Here is a 16,601-nt window from a genome sequence, read left to right as displayed (position 1 = left end):
AACAATATTACCTCTTTTTAAATGAAATATTATAGGGGTACCTGGGTGCCTCAGTCAGTTAAGTATCCGACTCTTGATTTCAGCTCAGGTCATGATCTCAGGTGGTGAGATTAAGCCCCAAGTGGGGCTCAGCTGGAAGTCTTCTTGAGATTTTCTCTCTCCCTCTGCACCCCCCACCTAAAATAAATAAATCTTTTTAAAAAATAAATATTATATAAAGTACCCCATAAAAAATATCCCTTTTTTTTTGCAAAAATGTCATAAAAGATCATGCTTTGACTTATTCAGTAGTATCATTGTGTTGCAGTTATTTATACCATGTCTATTTAGCTATTTAAATTATCTTTCTAGTAATGATGTATTTGCATTCTTACACACATATTCAACAGTTATGAATAAAATTTGGAAGATGAATGTCAAAAAAAAAAAAGAATCTGTTTGGTGTTAGCAAAGGAAATTTTAGTTACCAATTCGTAGAACCATGATGCTGCTTAGTGAACTGGATTTTTTGTATGACAGAATGAAGATAATTTTAAACATCAAATTTAGAGTGATGTATAAACTATCCTATTACATAAAATAATCTGAGTGTATGAATAAAATCTCATTATAGCTAAAAATTATAAAGATTATTCAAGCTCAAAAATTATTTAAAAAAAAATTATTTTTGAACAGCTACTATATACAAGGAACTCTGTTTGTTGCTGTGAAAACAAATAGGGGCACCTGGCTGGCTTGGTCTGTGGAATGTGTGGCTCTTGATCTCAGGGCTGTGAGTTCAAGCTCATGCTGGGTGGTGTAGAGATTACTTAAAATCTTAAAAAAAAAACAAAAAAAACAAAAAGAATACAGAGATGGAAAAAGATTTGGAACATATTTCAAGTAGCTTATGAATTTTGTAGGGTATATCAAAAAATAAAAACCATAACATCAGAAAATAGAATATTCTGTGTATGTGTATGTGTATCTATATCTATCTATATATATATGACTATCAATAGTATTGGTGCTCTGATGAACCAATTATAACAAATACTTTGGAATAAATATTTGTCCTGATTCTAATTCTCTAAAAATAGCTCTGATTGCATGTTGTATTAGACACTTAGAAAGAGAGAAGTAAAATAGAATCTAATTGAACTCTTCATAAATGGAGGTTGGATTATTTTAGAGGGGTGAGGCTTTTAACTTTCTCACCTCATAAAGAAAACAAAAGAGTTATTGGAATCTTCTAATTCTTTTTTTCTTAAGATTTTCTTTATTATTTTCAGAGAGAGAAAAAGAGAGAGAGAGAGTGAATGAGTGAGTGGGAGGGAGAGGGAGAGATAGTCTGAAGCAGACTCCATGCTGAGTGCAGAGCCTGATGCGGGGATCGATCCCACAACCATGAGATAATGACCTGAGCTGAAATCAAAAGTCAGATAACACTTAATGGACTGGAATACTTTAATTCTTAAAAAAATGTAGATAGGAACAGACAGTTACTCCTGGACTTCCCACATTCTTAGTTTCCAAAGTTCATGATTTGCACTTACACTCTTGTCCTTCCATGTTGCAACAGAATGTGTATCCCCTCCCTCCTCCTAGGAAAGCCAGCCCCACACCTGTGTTCTGACACTGCCCTTTCCTGCCTCCTCAGGAACCTTCTTCTTTTTAAAAAAAAAAAAAAAATTATTTATGAGAGACACAGAGAGAGAGAGGCAGAGACACAGGCAGAGGGAGAAGCAGGCTCCATGCAGGGAGCCCGAAGTGGAACTCAGTGACGTGGGACTCAATCCCGGGTCTCCAGGATCACACCCTGGGCTGAAGGCAGCGCTAAACCGCTGAGCCACCCGAGCTGCCCAGGAACCTTCTTTTTTTTTTTCTTTTTTCTTTCTTTCTTTTTTTTTTTTTTTTCAGGAACCTTCTTCTTAAGTGGATGCCTTCCATCTGTATTTTCAGCTTCTTTCCTCCCAACTAGATCCTTCCCATTAGCATTCAAGCAAACTCAAATTTATCAAGTTTTCAAAACAAAACAAAACCTCTCTCAATCTACCTAGTAACTCCCATCTCTCTCCTCCCTTTTATAGCTGAACTTCTCATAGAATCATCTATGCTCATTATCTATCATCCTCTCACCTCCCTATCATGTCTTAGCCAGTCAGACAAGGGACTCTCCATAAAGTTGTCAATGACTTCCATGAAGCTAAATCCAATAATACTTTGTAGTCTTAATCTTACTTGCTCCCCTAGGTAGCATTTAATACTGTTAGTAGTTTTTACTTGCTACAAAAAATTTTTTTAAGTTTTTATTTTAATCACCTGGTACTCATCATGATTGCATTCCTTAATCCCCATCACCTATTTCACCCATCCCCCCACCTCTCCTCTGGTAACATCATTTTGTTCTCTATAGTTAAGAGTCTGCTTCTTGGTTTACCTCTTTTCTTTTCCCCCATGTTCGTTTGTTTTGTTTTCATTAAATTCCGATATGAGTGAAATCACATGGTATTTGTCTTTCTCTGACTTATTTCATTTAGCATTACCATTATACTCTCTGGCTCCATCCATGCCATTGCAAATGGCAAAATTTCATTATTTTTTATGGCTGAGTAATATTTCATTGTACGTATATACCACAGCTTCTTTATCCATTCATCAATTTGTGGATATTCTGGCTTCTTCCATATCTTGGCTATCATAAATAATGCTGTTATAAATATAGGGGTACATGTATCCCTTTGAATTAATTTTTTTAAAGTAGGCTCTATGCCTAGCATGGAGCCCAATGTGGGGCTTGAACACATGACCCTGAGATTGAGACCTGAGCTGAGATCAAGAGTCGATTGCTTAATTGACTGAGCCACCCAGGCACCTCTGAATTAGTGCTTTTGTATTCTTTGGGTAAATACCCCATACTGCAATTGTTAGATTGTAAAGTAGTTCTGTTTTTAACCTTTTGAGGAACCTTCATACTGCTTTCCACGGTGGCCACACCAGTTTGCATTCCCACCAACCGTGCAAGAGGGTCCTTCTTTCTCCACATCTTCACCAACACCTGTTGTTTCTTGTGTTGTTTAGTTTAGCCATTCTGACAGGTGGGCAGTGATATCTCATTGTAGTTTTGATTTGCATTTCCCTGATGGTGAGTGATGATGAGCATCTTTTCATGTGTCATTGGCCATCTGTTTGTCTTCTTTGAATAAACATCTGTTCACGTCTTCTACCCATTTTTTAATTGGATTATTTGTTTTCTGGATGTTGAGTTATATAAGTTTTTTTATATATTTTGGATACTCCCCCCTTATCAGATATGTCATTTACAAATATCTTCTCCCATTCCATAGGTTGCCTTTTAGTTTTGTTGATTGTTTCCTTTGCTGTGCAGAAACTTCATTTTGGTATAGGCTCAATAGTTTATTTTTGCTTTTTCCCTTGCCTCAGGGAATCTATCTAGAAAAAAGTTGCTGTAACCAATGTCAAAGAAATTACTGCCTGTGCTCTCTTCTAGGATTTTTATGGTTTCAGGTCTCACATTTAGGGCTTTCATCCATTTTGAATTTGTTTTTGTATATAGCGTAAGAAAGTGGTCCAGTTTCATTCTTTTGCATGTTGCTGTCGGGTTTTCCTAATACAATTTGTTGAAGAGTCTGCATATTTCCCATTGGATATTCTTGCCTGTTTTGTCAAAGATTAATTGACCATGTAACTGTGGGGTTTTTTTCCTGGATTTTTTATTCCATTCTGCTGATGTACATGTGTTATTTTTGTGCCGGTAACATGCTATTTTGATCACTACAGTTTTGTAATATAACTTGAGGTCTGGAATTGTGATGCCTCCAGTTTTGCTCTTCTTTTTCAAGGTTTCTTTGGCTATTTGGGGTCTTTTCTGGTTCCATACACATTTTAGGGTGGGTTGTTCTAGTTCTGTGAAAAATGCTGTTGGCATTTTGAGAGGAATTTCATTAAATGAATAGATTGCAGGGGTGTCTGGCTGGCTCAGACAGTAGAGCATGTGACTCTTGATCTGGGATTGTGAGTTCAAGCCCCACATTGGGCATTGGGCATAGAGATTATTTAAAGATAGATAGATGATAGATAGATAGATAGATAGATAGATAGATAGATAGATAGATAGATAGAGGCACCTCAGTGGCTCAGTCAGTTAAGTATCCAACTTCTGCTCTGAGCCCTTGATCTCAGGGTTGTGAGTTCAAGCCCCATGTTGGGCTCCATGCTGGGTATGGAGCCCACTTAAAAAAACAGATGGATGGATGGATGGATAGATAGATAGATAGATAGATAGATAGATAGATAGATAGATAGGGTAGCTTGCTTTATAGCAGGCTATAAAGTAGCTGCTTTGGGTAGTGTGGACATTTTACAACATTTGGTCTTCCAGTCCATAAGCATGGAATGTATTTCCATTTCTTTGTGTCATTTTCAATTTCTTTCATTAGAAAGAAATGTTTTATAGTTTTCAGAGTACAAGTCTTTCATCTCTTTGGTTAGGATTATTCCTAGATATCTTATTATTTTTGGTGTTATTGTATATAGGATTGTTTTCTTAATTTCTCTTTCTCTGCTTCATTATTGGCATATAAAAATGCAATAGATTTCTGTAGAATTGATTTTTTACCCTGTTACTGAATTCGTTTATCACTTCTAACAGTTTTTTGGTGGAGTCTTTTGGATTTTCTATCTTTTGGATTTTCTATATATATTATCATGTCATCTGCAAATAGTGGAACTTTTGCTTCTTCTTTACCAATTTGGATGCCTTTTTCTTTTTGTTGTCTGACTGCTGTAGCTAGGACTTCTAGTATTATGTTGAATAAAAGTGGTTAGAGTATTCATCCTTGTCTTGTTCCCTAAGTTTTCCTCTATTGAGGATGATGTTAGCCATGGCCTTTATTATGTTGAGGTACCTTCCCTCTAAAGCTACTTTGTTGAGGATTTTTATCCAGAAAATCCTTTTTTCTTGATAAAGCTTTTTCTACATCTATTGAAATGATAATGGGGCACCTGGGTGGCTCAGTCAGTTAAATGTGTCTGACTCTTCTTGATTTTAGCTCAGGTCATGGTCTCAGGGTCATGAGATTGAGCTCTACATCAGCCTCCACCCTGGGCATGGAGGCTGCTTGAGATTCTCGTGCTCATTTTCCCTATGCACCCCCTCCTCTAACTCACTCACATGCTCATGCTCTTGCTCTCTCTCTCTAAAAAAAAAAGAAAGAAAGAAAAGAAATGATCATATGGTTTGTATCCTTTCTCTTATTGATGTGATGTTGGTTGATTTGTGAATATTGAACCATCCTTGCAACCCAGGAATAGATCCCACTTGATCGTGGTGATTGATTTTTTAAATGTATTTGTTGTATTCAATTTACTAGTATTTTGTTGAGAATTTTTGTATCTGTGTTCATCAGGGATATCGTCCTGTCACTCTTTTTTGTGTATGGTGGCTTTATCTGGTTTTGGTATCAGGGGAATACTGGCCTCATAGAATGAATTTGGAAATTGTCCTTCTTTTTCTCTTTTTTTGAATAGTTTGAGAAAAATTGGTATTAACTCTTCTTTAAATGTTTGGTAGATTTTTCTCATGAAGCCATCTGGTCCTGGACTTTAGTTTGCTAGGAGTTTTTTGATTGCTGATTCAGTTTTTTGCTGATTATTAGTCTGTTCAAATTTCCTACTTCTTCCTGTTTCACTTTTGGTAGGTTTTATGTTTCTAGGAATTTATCCATTTCTTCTAGGTTGTCCAATTTGTGGGCATATAGTTTTTCATAATATTCTCTTATAATTGCTTGTATTTTTATGGTATTGGTTGTTATTTCTACATTCTCATTTGTGATTTTATTTATTTGGATCCTTTCTCTTTTCTTCTTGATAAGTCTGGCTAGAGATTTATCAATTTTATTGATTTATTTTTTTCAAAGAACCATCTCCTGGTTTCATTGATCTGTTTTTTTTTATTTTCTATATCATTTCTTTCTGCTCTGATCTCTCTTATTTCCTTCCTTCTGCTGATTTTAGGTTTTGTTTATTCTTTAGGTGTAAAGCTAGGTGTTGGGATCCCTGGGTGGCGCAGCGGTTTGGCGCCTGCCGTTGGCCCAGGGCGCAATCCTGGAGACCCGGGATCGAATCCCACATCAGGCTCGTGGTGCGTGGAGCCTGCTTCTCCCTCTGCCTGTGTCTCTGCCTCTCTCTCTTTCTCTCTCTGTGACTATCATAAATAAATAAAAAATTTAAAAAAAAAAAAAGCTAGGTGTTTATTTGAGATTTTTCTTATAGGCCTATATTACTATACACTACCCTCTTAGAACCACTTTTGCTATATCCCAAAGGTTTTAAAACATTATATTTTCATTTTCATTTGTTTCCATGTATTTTTAAATTTCTTCTTTTATTTCCTGGTTGACCCATTCATTGTTTAGTTAACATGTTATTTAACCTTCATATATTTGTGGTCTTTCCAGATTTTCTTGTGGTTGACTTCTAGTTTCAAAATATTGTAGTCAGAAAAGATTTATGGTATGACTTCAGTCTTTTTAAATTTTTTGAGACTTGTTTTGTGGCCTCATATGTGATCTGTTCTGGAGAATGTTCCATGTGTACTTGAAAAGAATGTATATTATATTGTTTTAGGGTGAAATGTTCTGTGTATAACTGCTAAATCCATCTGGTCCACTGTGTCATCTAAATCCATTGTTTCCTTGTTCATTTTATGTTTAGATTATCTATCCATTGATATAAGTGGGGTGTTAAAGTCCCCCTGCTATTATTGTATTGTTATCAATTGGGTCCTTTATGTTTGTTAATTGTTTTATGTATTTGGGTTCTCCTGTGTTGCATGCATAAATATTTACATTGTTATATTTTCTTGTTTGATTGTCTTTTTTATTATTAAGTAGTGTCCTTCTTTGTCTCTTGTTACAATCTTTGTTTTAAAGTGTGTTTTTTTCTGATATAAGTATTGCTACGCCAGCTTTATTTGACATCCATTTGCAGGATAAATGTTTCTCTACCCCCTCACTTTCAACCTGCAAATGTCTTTAGGTCAAAAATGAGTTTCTTCTAGGCAGCAGACAGATGGGTTGTTGTTTTTTTATTCGTTCTGTCATACTATATCTTTTGATTATCTTTTGATTTGTCCATTTACATTCAAAGTAATTATTGATACGTATTTATTGCCATTTTATTACTTGCTTTATGGTTGTTCTGGAGATTTTCTCTGATTCTTTGTCTTTCTTTCATGGTTTGCTTGTTTTCTTTAGTGATATATTTTGATATATTTGGATTTCTTTCTCTTTATTCTTTGCATATTTATTAATGTTTTTTGATTTGTGGTTACCATTAGGTTTGTATATAGCAGTCTATATTAAGTTGATGGTCATTTAGGTTTGAACCCATTCATTCTTCTGTCCTCCCTACATTTTGGATATATGGTATCCTATTTTACAACCTTTTATTTGTGAGTTTCTTAACCAACTTTTAAAAGAAATATTCTTTTTACTGCTTTTGTGTGTCCTACCTTCATACTGTTTTGTTGTTGTTGTTGTTTGTTTTTTGTTTTGTCATTCCTTTCCATCAAAAAGTCCCTTTTATATCTCTCACAGGGCTGGTTTAGTGGTCATGAACTTCTTTATTTTTTGTTTGTCTGAGAAACTCTTTATCTCTCCTTCTATTCTGTATGATAGCCTTGTTGGATAGAGTATTCTTAGTTGCAAATATTCCCCACTTGGTACTTTGAATATATTATGCCATTCTTTTCTGGCCTGGTAAGTTTCTGGCATAGACAGTTTCTGTTGAAAAATCTGCTGCTGGCATTATAGGGTTTCTTTGTATGTAATTATGTTCTTTTGTCTTGCTGCCTTGAATATTTTTTATCATTATATTTTACCATTTTAATTACAAGATATTTTGGTGTGGGTTACAGAGCCTTGGTGTAGGTCTGCTTTTACTGACTTTGTTGGGGGATCCTGTGCCTCCTGGATCTGGATATGTGTTTCCTTCCCCAAGTTAGGGAAGTTTTCAGCTATTATTTCTTTAAATAAGTCTCTGCCCTTTTTTCTGTCCCTTCTTCTTCTGGGACTCCTATAATATGAATCTTAATTATGTTTGATGGAGTCACTGAATTCTCTAAGTTTATTCTCAGTCTCACTGATGTCCTCCACTACTTTCTCAAGACCAGTGAGTATCCTTATGATCATTGCTTTAAATTCTCCATCAGGCATGTTACTTAAATCTGTTTTGCTTAGATCTCCAGCTGTGATCTTGTCCTATTCTTTCATTTGGATCCAATTCCTGTCTTCTTATTTTGTCTAAGTCTCCGTGCCTATTTCTCTATGTTAGAAAAGTCAGCTGCATCTCCTGAATAAGAGATCTTATAGTGCCCGGCAGAATAGTTTCCAGGGCCTTGTGCTTCTGGGAATGTCTCCAGTGTGCTGTGTGTACTCTGCTATTGTGGCCTGGTCACTTTATCCTTCAGACCAGTTGTCTGCAGAGGCTGTCTTTGCTTGTTACAGGCAGCATTTGGTGCCTGGCCTGAGTGTTGTGCATTTGAACTAGGCATGCTCTGGTCTGCTTGTGAAATGAGACCTATCACCACCACCACTGGAACTGAGGCCTCACAAAACTCCTTGGTTGGCAGGGTTTTGGGCTAGTCTTCTGAGGAAGGGGCCTGCTGTGCTGGGACTGAGGCAAGTGTGACTGGGAAGGGCAGTTCTGCTGGAGTTTGGGGGAACAGAACTTGGTGTAAATAAGGTAGGTGGTAAGTGTTGGCACTGCACTGGTTCCTGTAGGTAGCCCCATGCTTCTGCTGAGGAGCAAGAGGAAGGACATGGCATCTACCAATTCCTTTGTTCCTGGAGAGGCCTCCATGAATGCTGCCTCCCTGGGACATGCTCACTGTGTGCCCCAGGTGCTCTTCAGATCGCTGTTTCCATGTTGTACGTCTGCATTCTGTTTCCCTTGCCTCTTCTTCAGGGGCAGCCCCAGTGTCCTCCAACCTCTCCCAGAGCCAAGCATGCTAACTGTTAAAACTCCAGACTTTAAGCCCCACTGGTTGCAAGAACTCGTGAAATTCAGGCCCTCTCACTTGCCAAACCAATTGCCAAGGGGATTTATTTTCCCATGTACCCCCTGTGTGCTAGTTTGCCTCCTACCCTTATCTGAGACCATGGCTCCCTCCTCACTGCATTAGCCACAATCCATTTCTCTCCCAAGCCGTGCCTCCACACGTCCTGCCATCTTCATTGTGGCCTCTTCCCTACCTTTAGTTGTGGAATTTGTTCTGTCAGTCTTCAGATTCTTTCCTATTTAGGATTTGCTGTTTATCTAGTTGTATTCATGGGAGTTGGGGAGCCTAGGGTCCTCTTACTCTGCCTCCATCTTCCTTCAAAACGATCTGCTACAATTTTTTTTTTACGTTGGCTTCCATGACACTAATCTACCTTCCTTTTCCCCCAACTTCTAGCCGTTACAAATAATCCTTTCTCACTTGACCTTTTAATACAGAGCCTTGTGTATGGCCTAGAGAATAGGAGGAGATGGGGTCAGAGATATAAGCAGAATCCTGACCATGCAGAAGCTCATTGAAATACAATAAAATTATTATTGTCAATGCTAGAAAATCATGATTTGTTTTATATGTATGAATTCATAAAATACTCAAACATGGTGAGATTTTTATTTCCATAATTTCCATATATTACTGTTAAAGGAGCAACAAGCATTGAAAAGTATGATCTTCGTACAAATATGTGGACTCCTGTAGCAAATATGAATGGGAGGAGGCTACAGTTTGGTGTTGCAGTGTTAGATGACAAACTGTATGTGGTTGGAGGAAGAGATGGACTGAAGACTTTGAACACTGTAGAATGCTACAACCCCAAAACAAAAACCTGGAGTGTGATGCCTCCTATGTCCACCCATAGGCATGGCCTTGGTGAGTATAATTATGCAGGTTCATTCATGATATCATATATTAGGCATCCATTACATTTTTCCATTCCATACCAGGCAGAAGTAGACCATTGTGAGCAACAGTTAGTCACCAAGCATTCCTTTATGTGCTCCTGAACTAAGAAACAGCATCAGAGAAGACAAGAATATACAAAAATATAACAGCAACCAGCACAAGTAAAAACATGGATATTTAAGGATTTGATTGTAGCATGATGGAGTGATAGGCCACCTTTTTAAATATGTGCTTTGTTTTGACAATCAGTATTAATCTAAACTGAGTGAAATGGTGATTTAAAATCTTTAGCATTATTGTTCCCATCTATATCCTTGGTTTTTCAGCAGAAATGAGTAAAAACCCAGAGAAATCATAAGGTGGCACAGAGAATATGATAAAGACTTTTTGTTCTTTCATTCAGCATTTCACTGAACTGACATTGATTAACATGTACTATGTGCCATGCTCTTTGCTCAGTAGGTATACAAAGATGACGAAGACACTGTCTTTACTCTAAAGGAACTGATGGCTCACTCTGAGATGACAGAAGATAATTTAGGATCTTGTAGCACATGATCTATTTTTTTTTTTGATAGGAGAAAGAATAGGTGAAATAGAACTGTTTGATGAGAGTGAAACAGGTGGGAATAAAATTTGATGGGGCTTGACATGTATCTGTATCACCCAACTTTTCCTGCATTACATAGCAAAATAGAGGTTTAAAACAACAATGATATATTTAGCTCATGGATCTATGGGTCAGCTGAGCCATTTTTCTGGTTTAGGCTACCTTGGAGTATTTCTGCTGGGTTTTCTCATGGATCTCCGGTGGACTGGTAGGTCAGTTAGGTGATCTAGAATGGCCTCATTCACATGTGTAGTGGTAGGCAGGTTGTTGGCCTGGGCAACCGAGACACCTGGGCCACATGCCTCTAATCATTCAGCAGGTTAACCTGGCTTCTTCACATGGTAGCAGTCACAAGGTTTCAAAAGCAGCATAAGGCAAGCCACAGTGCACAAACTTTTCAAACTTCTGCTTGCATCATGTTTGCTAATGTTGCCCTGGCCAAAACAAGTCACATGGGCAAGCCCAGATTCAAGACTAGAGAAAAAGACTATATATATATTAGTATATACTATATATATAATAGTATATGTATATATATTTTTATTTTTATTTATAATCATATTTATTTGAGTCTAGTTGATACACAATGTTACATTGGTTTCAGGTATACAACTAAGTGATTTGATAAGTTTATACGTTATTCTGTGTTCACCACAGGTATAGCTACCATCTGTCCCATTACACATCCCTGTATCATTATCATTGACTGTATTCCTTTTGCTCTCTTAATTCTGTGACCTACTCATTCTGTAACTGGAAGCCTATGTCTCCCTCTCCACCTGTTTTGCCCAGCCTTCCATCTCCCTCCCCTCCTTCAATCATCAGTTTGTTTCTATATTCATAGTTCTGATTCTGTCCTTTGTTTATTCATTTCTTAGATTCCATTTATGAGTAGAATCATATGGTATTTGTCTTTCTCAGTCTGACTTGTTTCACGTAGCATAATACCCCCTAGGTCCATTCATGTTGTCTTAAATGGCATGATCTCATCATTTTATAATATTCCAGTGTGATATTCCTCTGTGTGTGTGTGTGTGTGAGAAAGATACAACATCTTTCTTATCCATTCATCTATTAATGGACACTACTCTTCTTGGTGGGAGGAGCTGTAGAGTCACCATGAAAATAGGTATGCATTCAGTGATAGGAAGAATTTATGGTCATATTGCAGTGTATCACAGTCTGAAAAAGGTTTAAATTAGTTACAATAAAAATTTTGATAAATCATCAAAAAGATGAGTTAAAAGATGGATGAGGTAGCAATGAAGTTCTAGCTCAGTTTAGATAGCGTAGCTTTGTACTACATTCAATTTATTAATGTCGAGCACCAGACTAGAGGCTGCCAGAAAAAAGCCAATAGCCAGTAATGAAAATTATCTAGGCATTACAATTGGTCTGATCATGGGTATAGCAAAAAAATCAAAGAAACAAGTAATTCTACTATTTGCAATTAGTTTTCAGTTCAAGGTGATCAAGTTTCAAGTTCGCTAATGAAGTAAAACCAGAGGATTGGGGTAAAGTACTGAGAGGAGAGCGTAAAATTAACTGATAAAATATTAATCTTGAGTTCATAAAATCAACTTCTTACATAGGCACAAAATGGGAATGTATCTTAAAAGCAGCATGAATGAAACTTGAGTTGACCATAAAATCCATAAAATTCCAAGGTGCAAGTTTGCACCTGCATACTTCCCCCACTATGGAGAAAAGAAATTTAATTTTAACTTAAGGCAAATTCTTCTAGTACAGAGAATGAGAATGCCCATGATCCAGCTACGTTTTGTGCAGATTAGATTGTGCATAGAGTATTATCATTAATTCTAAGTACCATACAAACTGTTTTATTGAAGCAAGTTCGAAGGAGTATAATCATATAGTTCAAATGTCTTCTTTAAGCTTTTTCCCAAATCTTTCTGTCATTCTTTTTTTTTTTTTTAAGATTTTATTTATTTATTCATGAGAGACACAGAGAGAGAGAGAGAGAGGCAGAGGGAGAAGCAGGCTCCATGCAGGGAGCCTGACATGGGACTCGATCCCAGGTCTCCAGGATCACATCCTGGACTGAAAGTGGCGCTAAACCGCTGAGCCACCGGGGCTGCCCTCTTTCTGTCATTTTCGTTTTTACTAATTTACCTTATAATAAATCAGTGTTATAATTTGAACTTAGAAACTTTTATATAGGAAACACTCCTTTTATCTCTTTTACATGTGAGAATTAAAGATTTCATCTTGAAGTAGTTCTGCTAAAATTTATTTTCAAAAATATTGTTTGAGGAGTTGAACTAGATGGACTCATTAATTTTTCTTCCAGCTCTTTAATTAATTATAGACACATACATATACACATATAATTGGGTATATATATATATATATGTATATATATATATATATATATATACACACACACACACTTGGATTGCGTGTGTGTGTGTGTAGTCTGTATATACTGTTCCCTTTACCTCACCTCTTCTCTGATATCTCTGTGTCTGATTTCTTAACTTTATTCATGTTTCTGTTCCAATGTCTCTTTACCCAAGAGGTGTCCCCTAACCCTCTCTACCCTTTTCCTCCATTCCATTTTTCTTGTTGGCCTTGATGAATACCTGAAATATACTTTGCTTGTTTACTAACTAGAATAGTTATGATTGGAAGGGCCCTTTCTGTTATCTTCTATTAAGTGCTTAATAAAAACTAAACAGATATTAGTTGAATAAGGGAACAAATGAATCTGGCTTGATTCCCTGGTGATGAATCATACCAATAGATTGTGGTATCAAATTTAACTACTATAAAATCTCACGAATTTGAATAAATAGGGGGAAAGGAATAAAAGTGATTTTTCAAATATATCTTAAATCTGAATTATTGAAAAATCTTTTAAATATGGCAGTGTGTGCATCTTGTGTAGTTTTAAGTAACTTTCCACTGTTGGACCTCAAGATCCTGCCTCTAAAACTTATAGAGCAGAGCTGTAGTGCTGCTTCCCCCTCTCACCTATCCACCTACCAACCAGGAAGAGCTGTAAGGGAACCAGTTACCTTTTTTTTTTTTTTTAAGATTTTATTTATTTATTCATGAGAGAGAGAAAGAGAGGCAGAGACACAGGCAGAGGGAGAAGCAGGCTCCATGCAGGGAGCCTGATGTGGGACTCGATCCCGGGACTCCAGGATCAGGCCCTGGGCCAAAGGCAGGCGCTAAACTACTGAGCCACCCAGAGATCCCCTGGAAACCCAGTTATCTTTACCGTAAATGTTTCCTTAATTAAATTAGCATGTTTAAGGTTCATTGTGCTACCCAAAGCAATTTACCAATTCAGTGCAATCCCTATCAAAATTCCAATGACATTTTTCAAAGACATAGAACAAATAATCCTAAAATTTGTACAAAGCCACAAAAAAAAAAAAGAAAAAAACAATAGCAAAGTAAACTTGAGAAAGAAGGACAAAGTTGGAGGCACCAAACTCCCTGATTTCAAACTATACTACAAAGCTGTAGGAATTAAGACATTATGATAGTTGGCTTAAAACCAGACACATAGATCAATGGAACAGAATAGAGTCCAGAAATAACCCCCATGCCTATGTGGGCAACTAGCTTAGAACAAAGGAGCCAAGAATAAGCAATGGGGAAAGGACAGTCTTCAATAAATGGTACTGGGAAAACTAGATAGTCAAGTGCAAAAGAATGAAAGTGGACCATTATCTTACAGCAAACACAAATATAAACTCAAGATGGATTAAAGACTTGACCATAAGACTTGGAACCATAAATCTCAGATGAAAACACTAAGTGGTAAACTGTATATTTCAATTAAAATGTGATTTTTAAGACTTGGCAGCAAATCTCAAGGCCTTGCTTCTTTCCTGTCACCTTGTAGGTGTGGCTGTATTGGAAGGTCCCATGTATGCAGTAGGTGGACACGATGGCTGGAGCTACCTGAATACAGTGGAAAGATGGGACCCTCAGGCTCGCCAGTGGAATTTTGTTGCCACTATGTCTACCCCCAGAAGCACAGTAGGTGTAGCAGTTCTAAGTGGAAAGTAAGGAAATATTTAAAATTCCATTTAAAACACAGTAAACCAAATTTATTGAGCTCTAACTTAAAAATATACATTAAAAAGTACATAAATAAATCACAAAAAAAACTTGGAGTGATGCAAACTTTTAAAATAGTCTCTTTTTATCATAGTACTAAATTTAAATAACTCAGTCATGTTAGGTTTTTATTCTAATGTGCAGATATTATAAATTTCAAGTTATTTTGAGTGAAGAAGTTTTATATACATATTCAACTTAGTACAAATCCAGTAGTTTATATAGCTTTGAAAGTATATAGTGTTTTAAAATGAAATCAGAGAGGGAGACAAACCATAAGAGACTCTTAACTGTAGAAAACAAACTGAGGGTTGCTGGAGGGGATGGGGTTAAGTGGGTGATGGGCAGTAAGGAGGGCACATGATGTGATGAGCATGGGGTGTTATCTACAAGTGATGGATCACTGATCTCTACCTCTGAAACCAATAATACCGATAATACATTATATTATTTTATAATATATACTTACTATATATTATATAACATATAACATATTTTATATAATATAACATATAATATATAATAATACCAATAAAACCAATAATACATTCTGTGTTAATTAATTGAATTTAAATTTAAAAAATTTTAAGGAAAAAGGCATATAATTTTTTTTTTTAAGATTTTGTTTATTCATGAGAGACAGAGAGAGGCAGAGAAACAGGTAGAGAAGCAGGAAGAAGCAGGCTCCATGCAGGGAGCCCGATGTGGGACTCCATCCCGGGACTCCAGGACCACGCCCTAGGCCAAAGGCAGGTGCCAAACCGCTGAGCCACTGAGGGATCCCCGCGTAAAGTGTTTTAAATGTAGTATTGACCCTCTCAGTGTTCTCCTAAATAATTCCTTCCCTCTCTTCTACTGACTTATCTTTACTTCTCCTTTCTTATCTTGGTAAACATCTGAAAACTGAAATAGATTTAGAAAGGTGCTCTCTTGGCTCTTGGCTCCTCTAACTAGAGTTAACAGATGTGGACAGAGCCATTACCAATACAGCTCTTGGTAAGTCAGGGACTAACTACATATGAAAGGCCCTTCTTCCATTAAATGAAACCCTACAGGGTTATTATATAAAAGCTGTTTGTTGCATACCCTTCCTCACTTAAAATGCTTTATTTTCATTTCCAGAAAGGGACTTAAAACTAGATATAGAATTGTGTTATTGATTGGTAAAAGAAAAATGAGAAAATATTAGCAGAATTTTTATATTTTATGACCAAAGGCTTTGGTTCCTGGGGATCTATTATGTTCCACTTTTTAGATTTTATTTATATTCATTTTTAGCACTATCACAAGAGATGAGCTAGAGAAATAGAAACCCACTTTTTAAAATGGACCTGATTGGGCAGCCTGCATGGCTCAGCAGCTTAGCGCCGCTTTCAGCCCAGGGCCTGATCCTGGATACCTGGGATCAAGTTCCGCATCAGACTCCCTGCATGGAGCCTGCTTTTCCCTCTGCCTCTCTCTGTATGTGTTTCTCGTGAATAAATAAATAAAATCTTAAAATAAAATAAAATAAATCTGATCTCCACACCCCTCCCTTCCTTTGTTTTAGCTAAAGAAAGAACTTCAGAATTTATCACTAGGTATCTTTCCTCATTCTTTGGTAGCAGTCAGCCACCAAAGAAGCTCATTAATCTGAAAAAAGAGAGAAAACTAGCAGTGTCATTTCAGTCTTGACCCTTCAGTTAAAACTCCTAGAGTGAGGGGATGGTGTCCTTTGGTCACTTTGCCCCAAATCTTAACTCTCTCACTTTCGTACTTTAAAGACTTAACCTAATACTCTACCTAAAATACAAATAGGACCACGTCATTTTCCTGCTTAAAAGGTTTCAGTAGCTTATGTGACCAAGGCTCCTTTATGGTCTTGCTTCTGTCCACTTCTGTCCATTCCTCTCTACCCTTGCATATTACACTCCAGCAGAACTAACCTATTTGTGA

The 16,601-nt window shown here is 36.8% G+C and overlaps 1 protein-coding gene and 1 long non-coding RNA gene across 8 annotated transcripts in view; one reads left to right on the top strand and one right to left on the bottom strand.

Moving 5' to 3' along the window:
• The window catches only part of LOC112654174 (uncharacterized), a 72,628-nt gene that overhangs the window by 36,299 nt on the left and 19,728 nt on the right, over nt 1-16,601 (bottom strand). The gene's annotated exons all lie outside the window — the stretch shown is intronic.
• Nucleotides 1-16,601, top strand: part of KLHL5 (kelch like family member 5) — an 88,398-nt gene that overhangs the window by 55,025 nt on the left and 16,772 nt on the right. For 6 of the 7 annotated variants that reach the window (XM_025438654.3, XM_035714507.2, XM_025438653.3 and 3 more), the window contains 2 exons: nt 9,704-9,928; nt 14,449-14,611. In XM_025438654.3, the coding sequence (XP_025294439.1) occupies nt 9,704-9,928; nt 14,449-14,611 (388 nt within the window). The remainder of the gene's footprint in view (nt 1-9,703; nt 9,929-14,448; nt 14,612-16,601) is intronic. The other variant, XM_025438652.3, reaches the window with a different exon arrangement.

The sequence above is a fragment of the Canis lupus genome, chromosome 3 (genome assembly GCF_003254725.2).
Source record: "Canis lupus dingo isolate Sandy chromosome 3, ASM325472v2, whole genome shotgun sequence".
Taxonomy (NCBI): Eukaryota; Metazoa; Chordata; class Mammalia; order Carnivora; family Canidae; genus Canis; species Canis lupus.
This window is presented reverse-complemented; position numbering and strand designations above follow the sequence as displayed.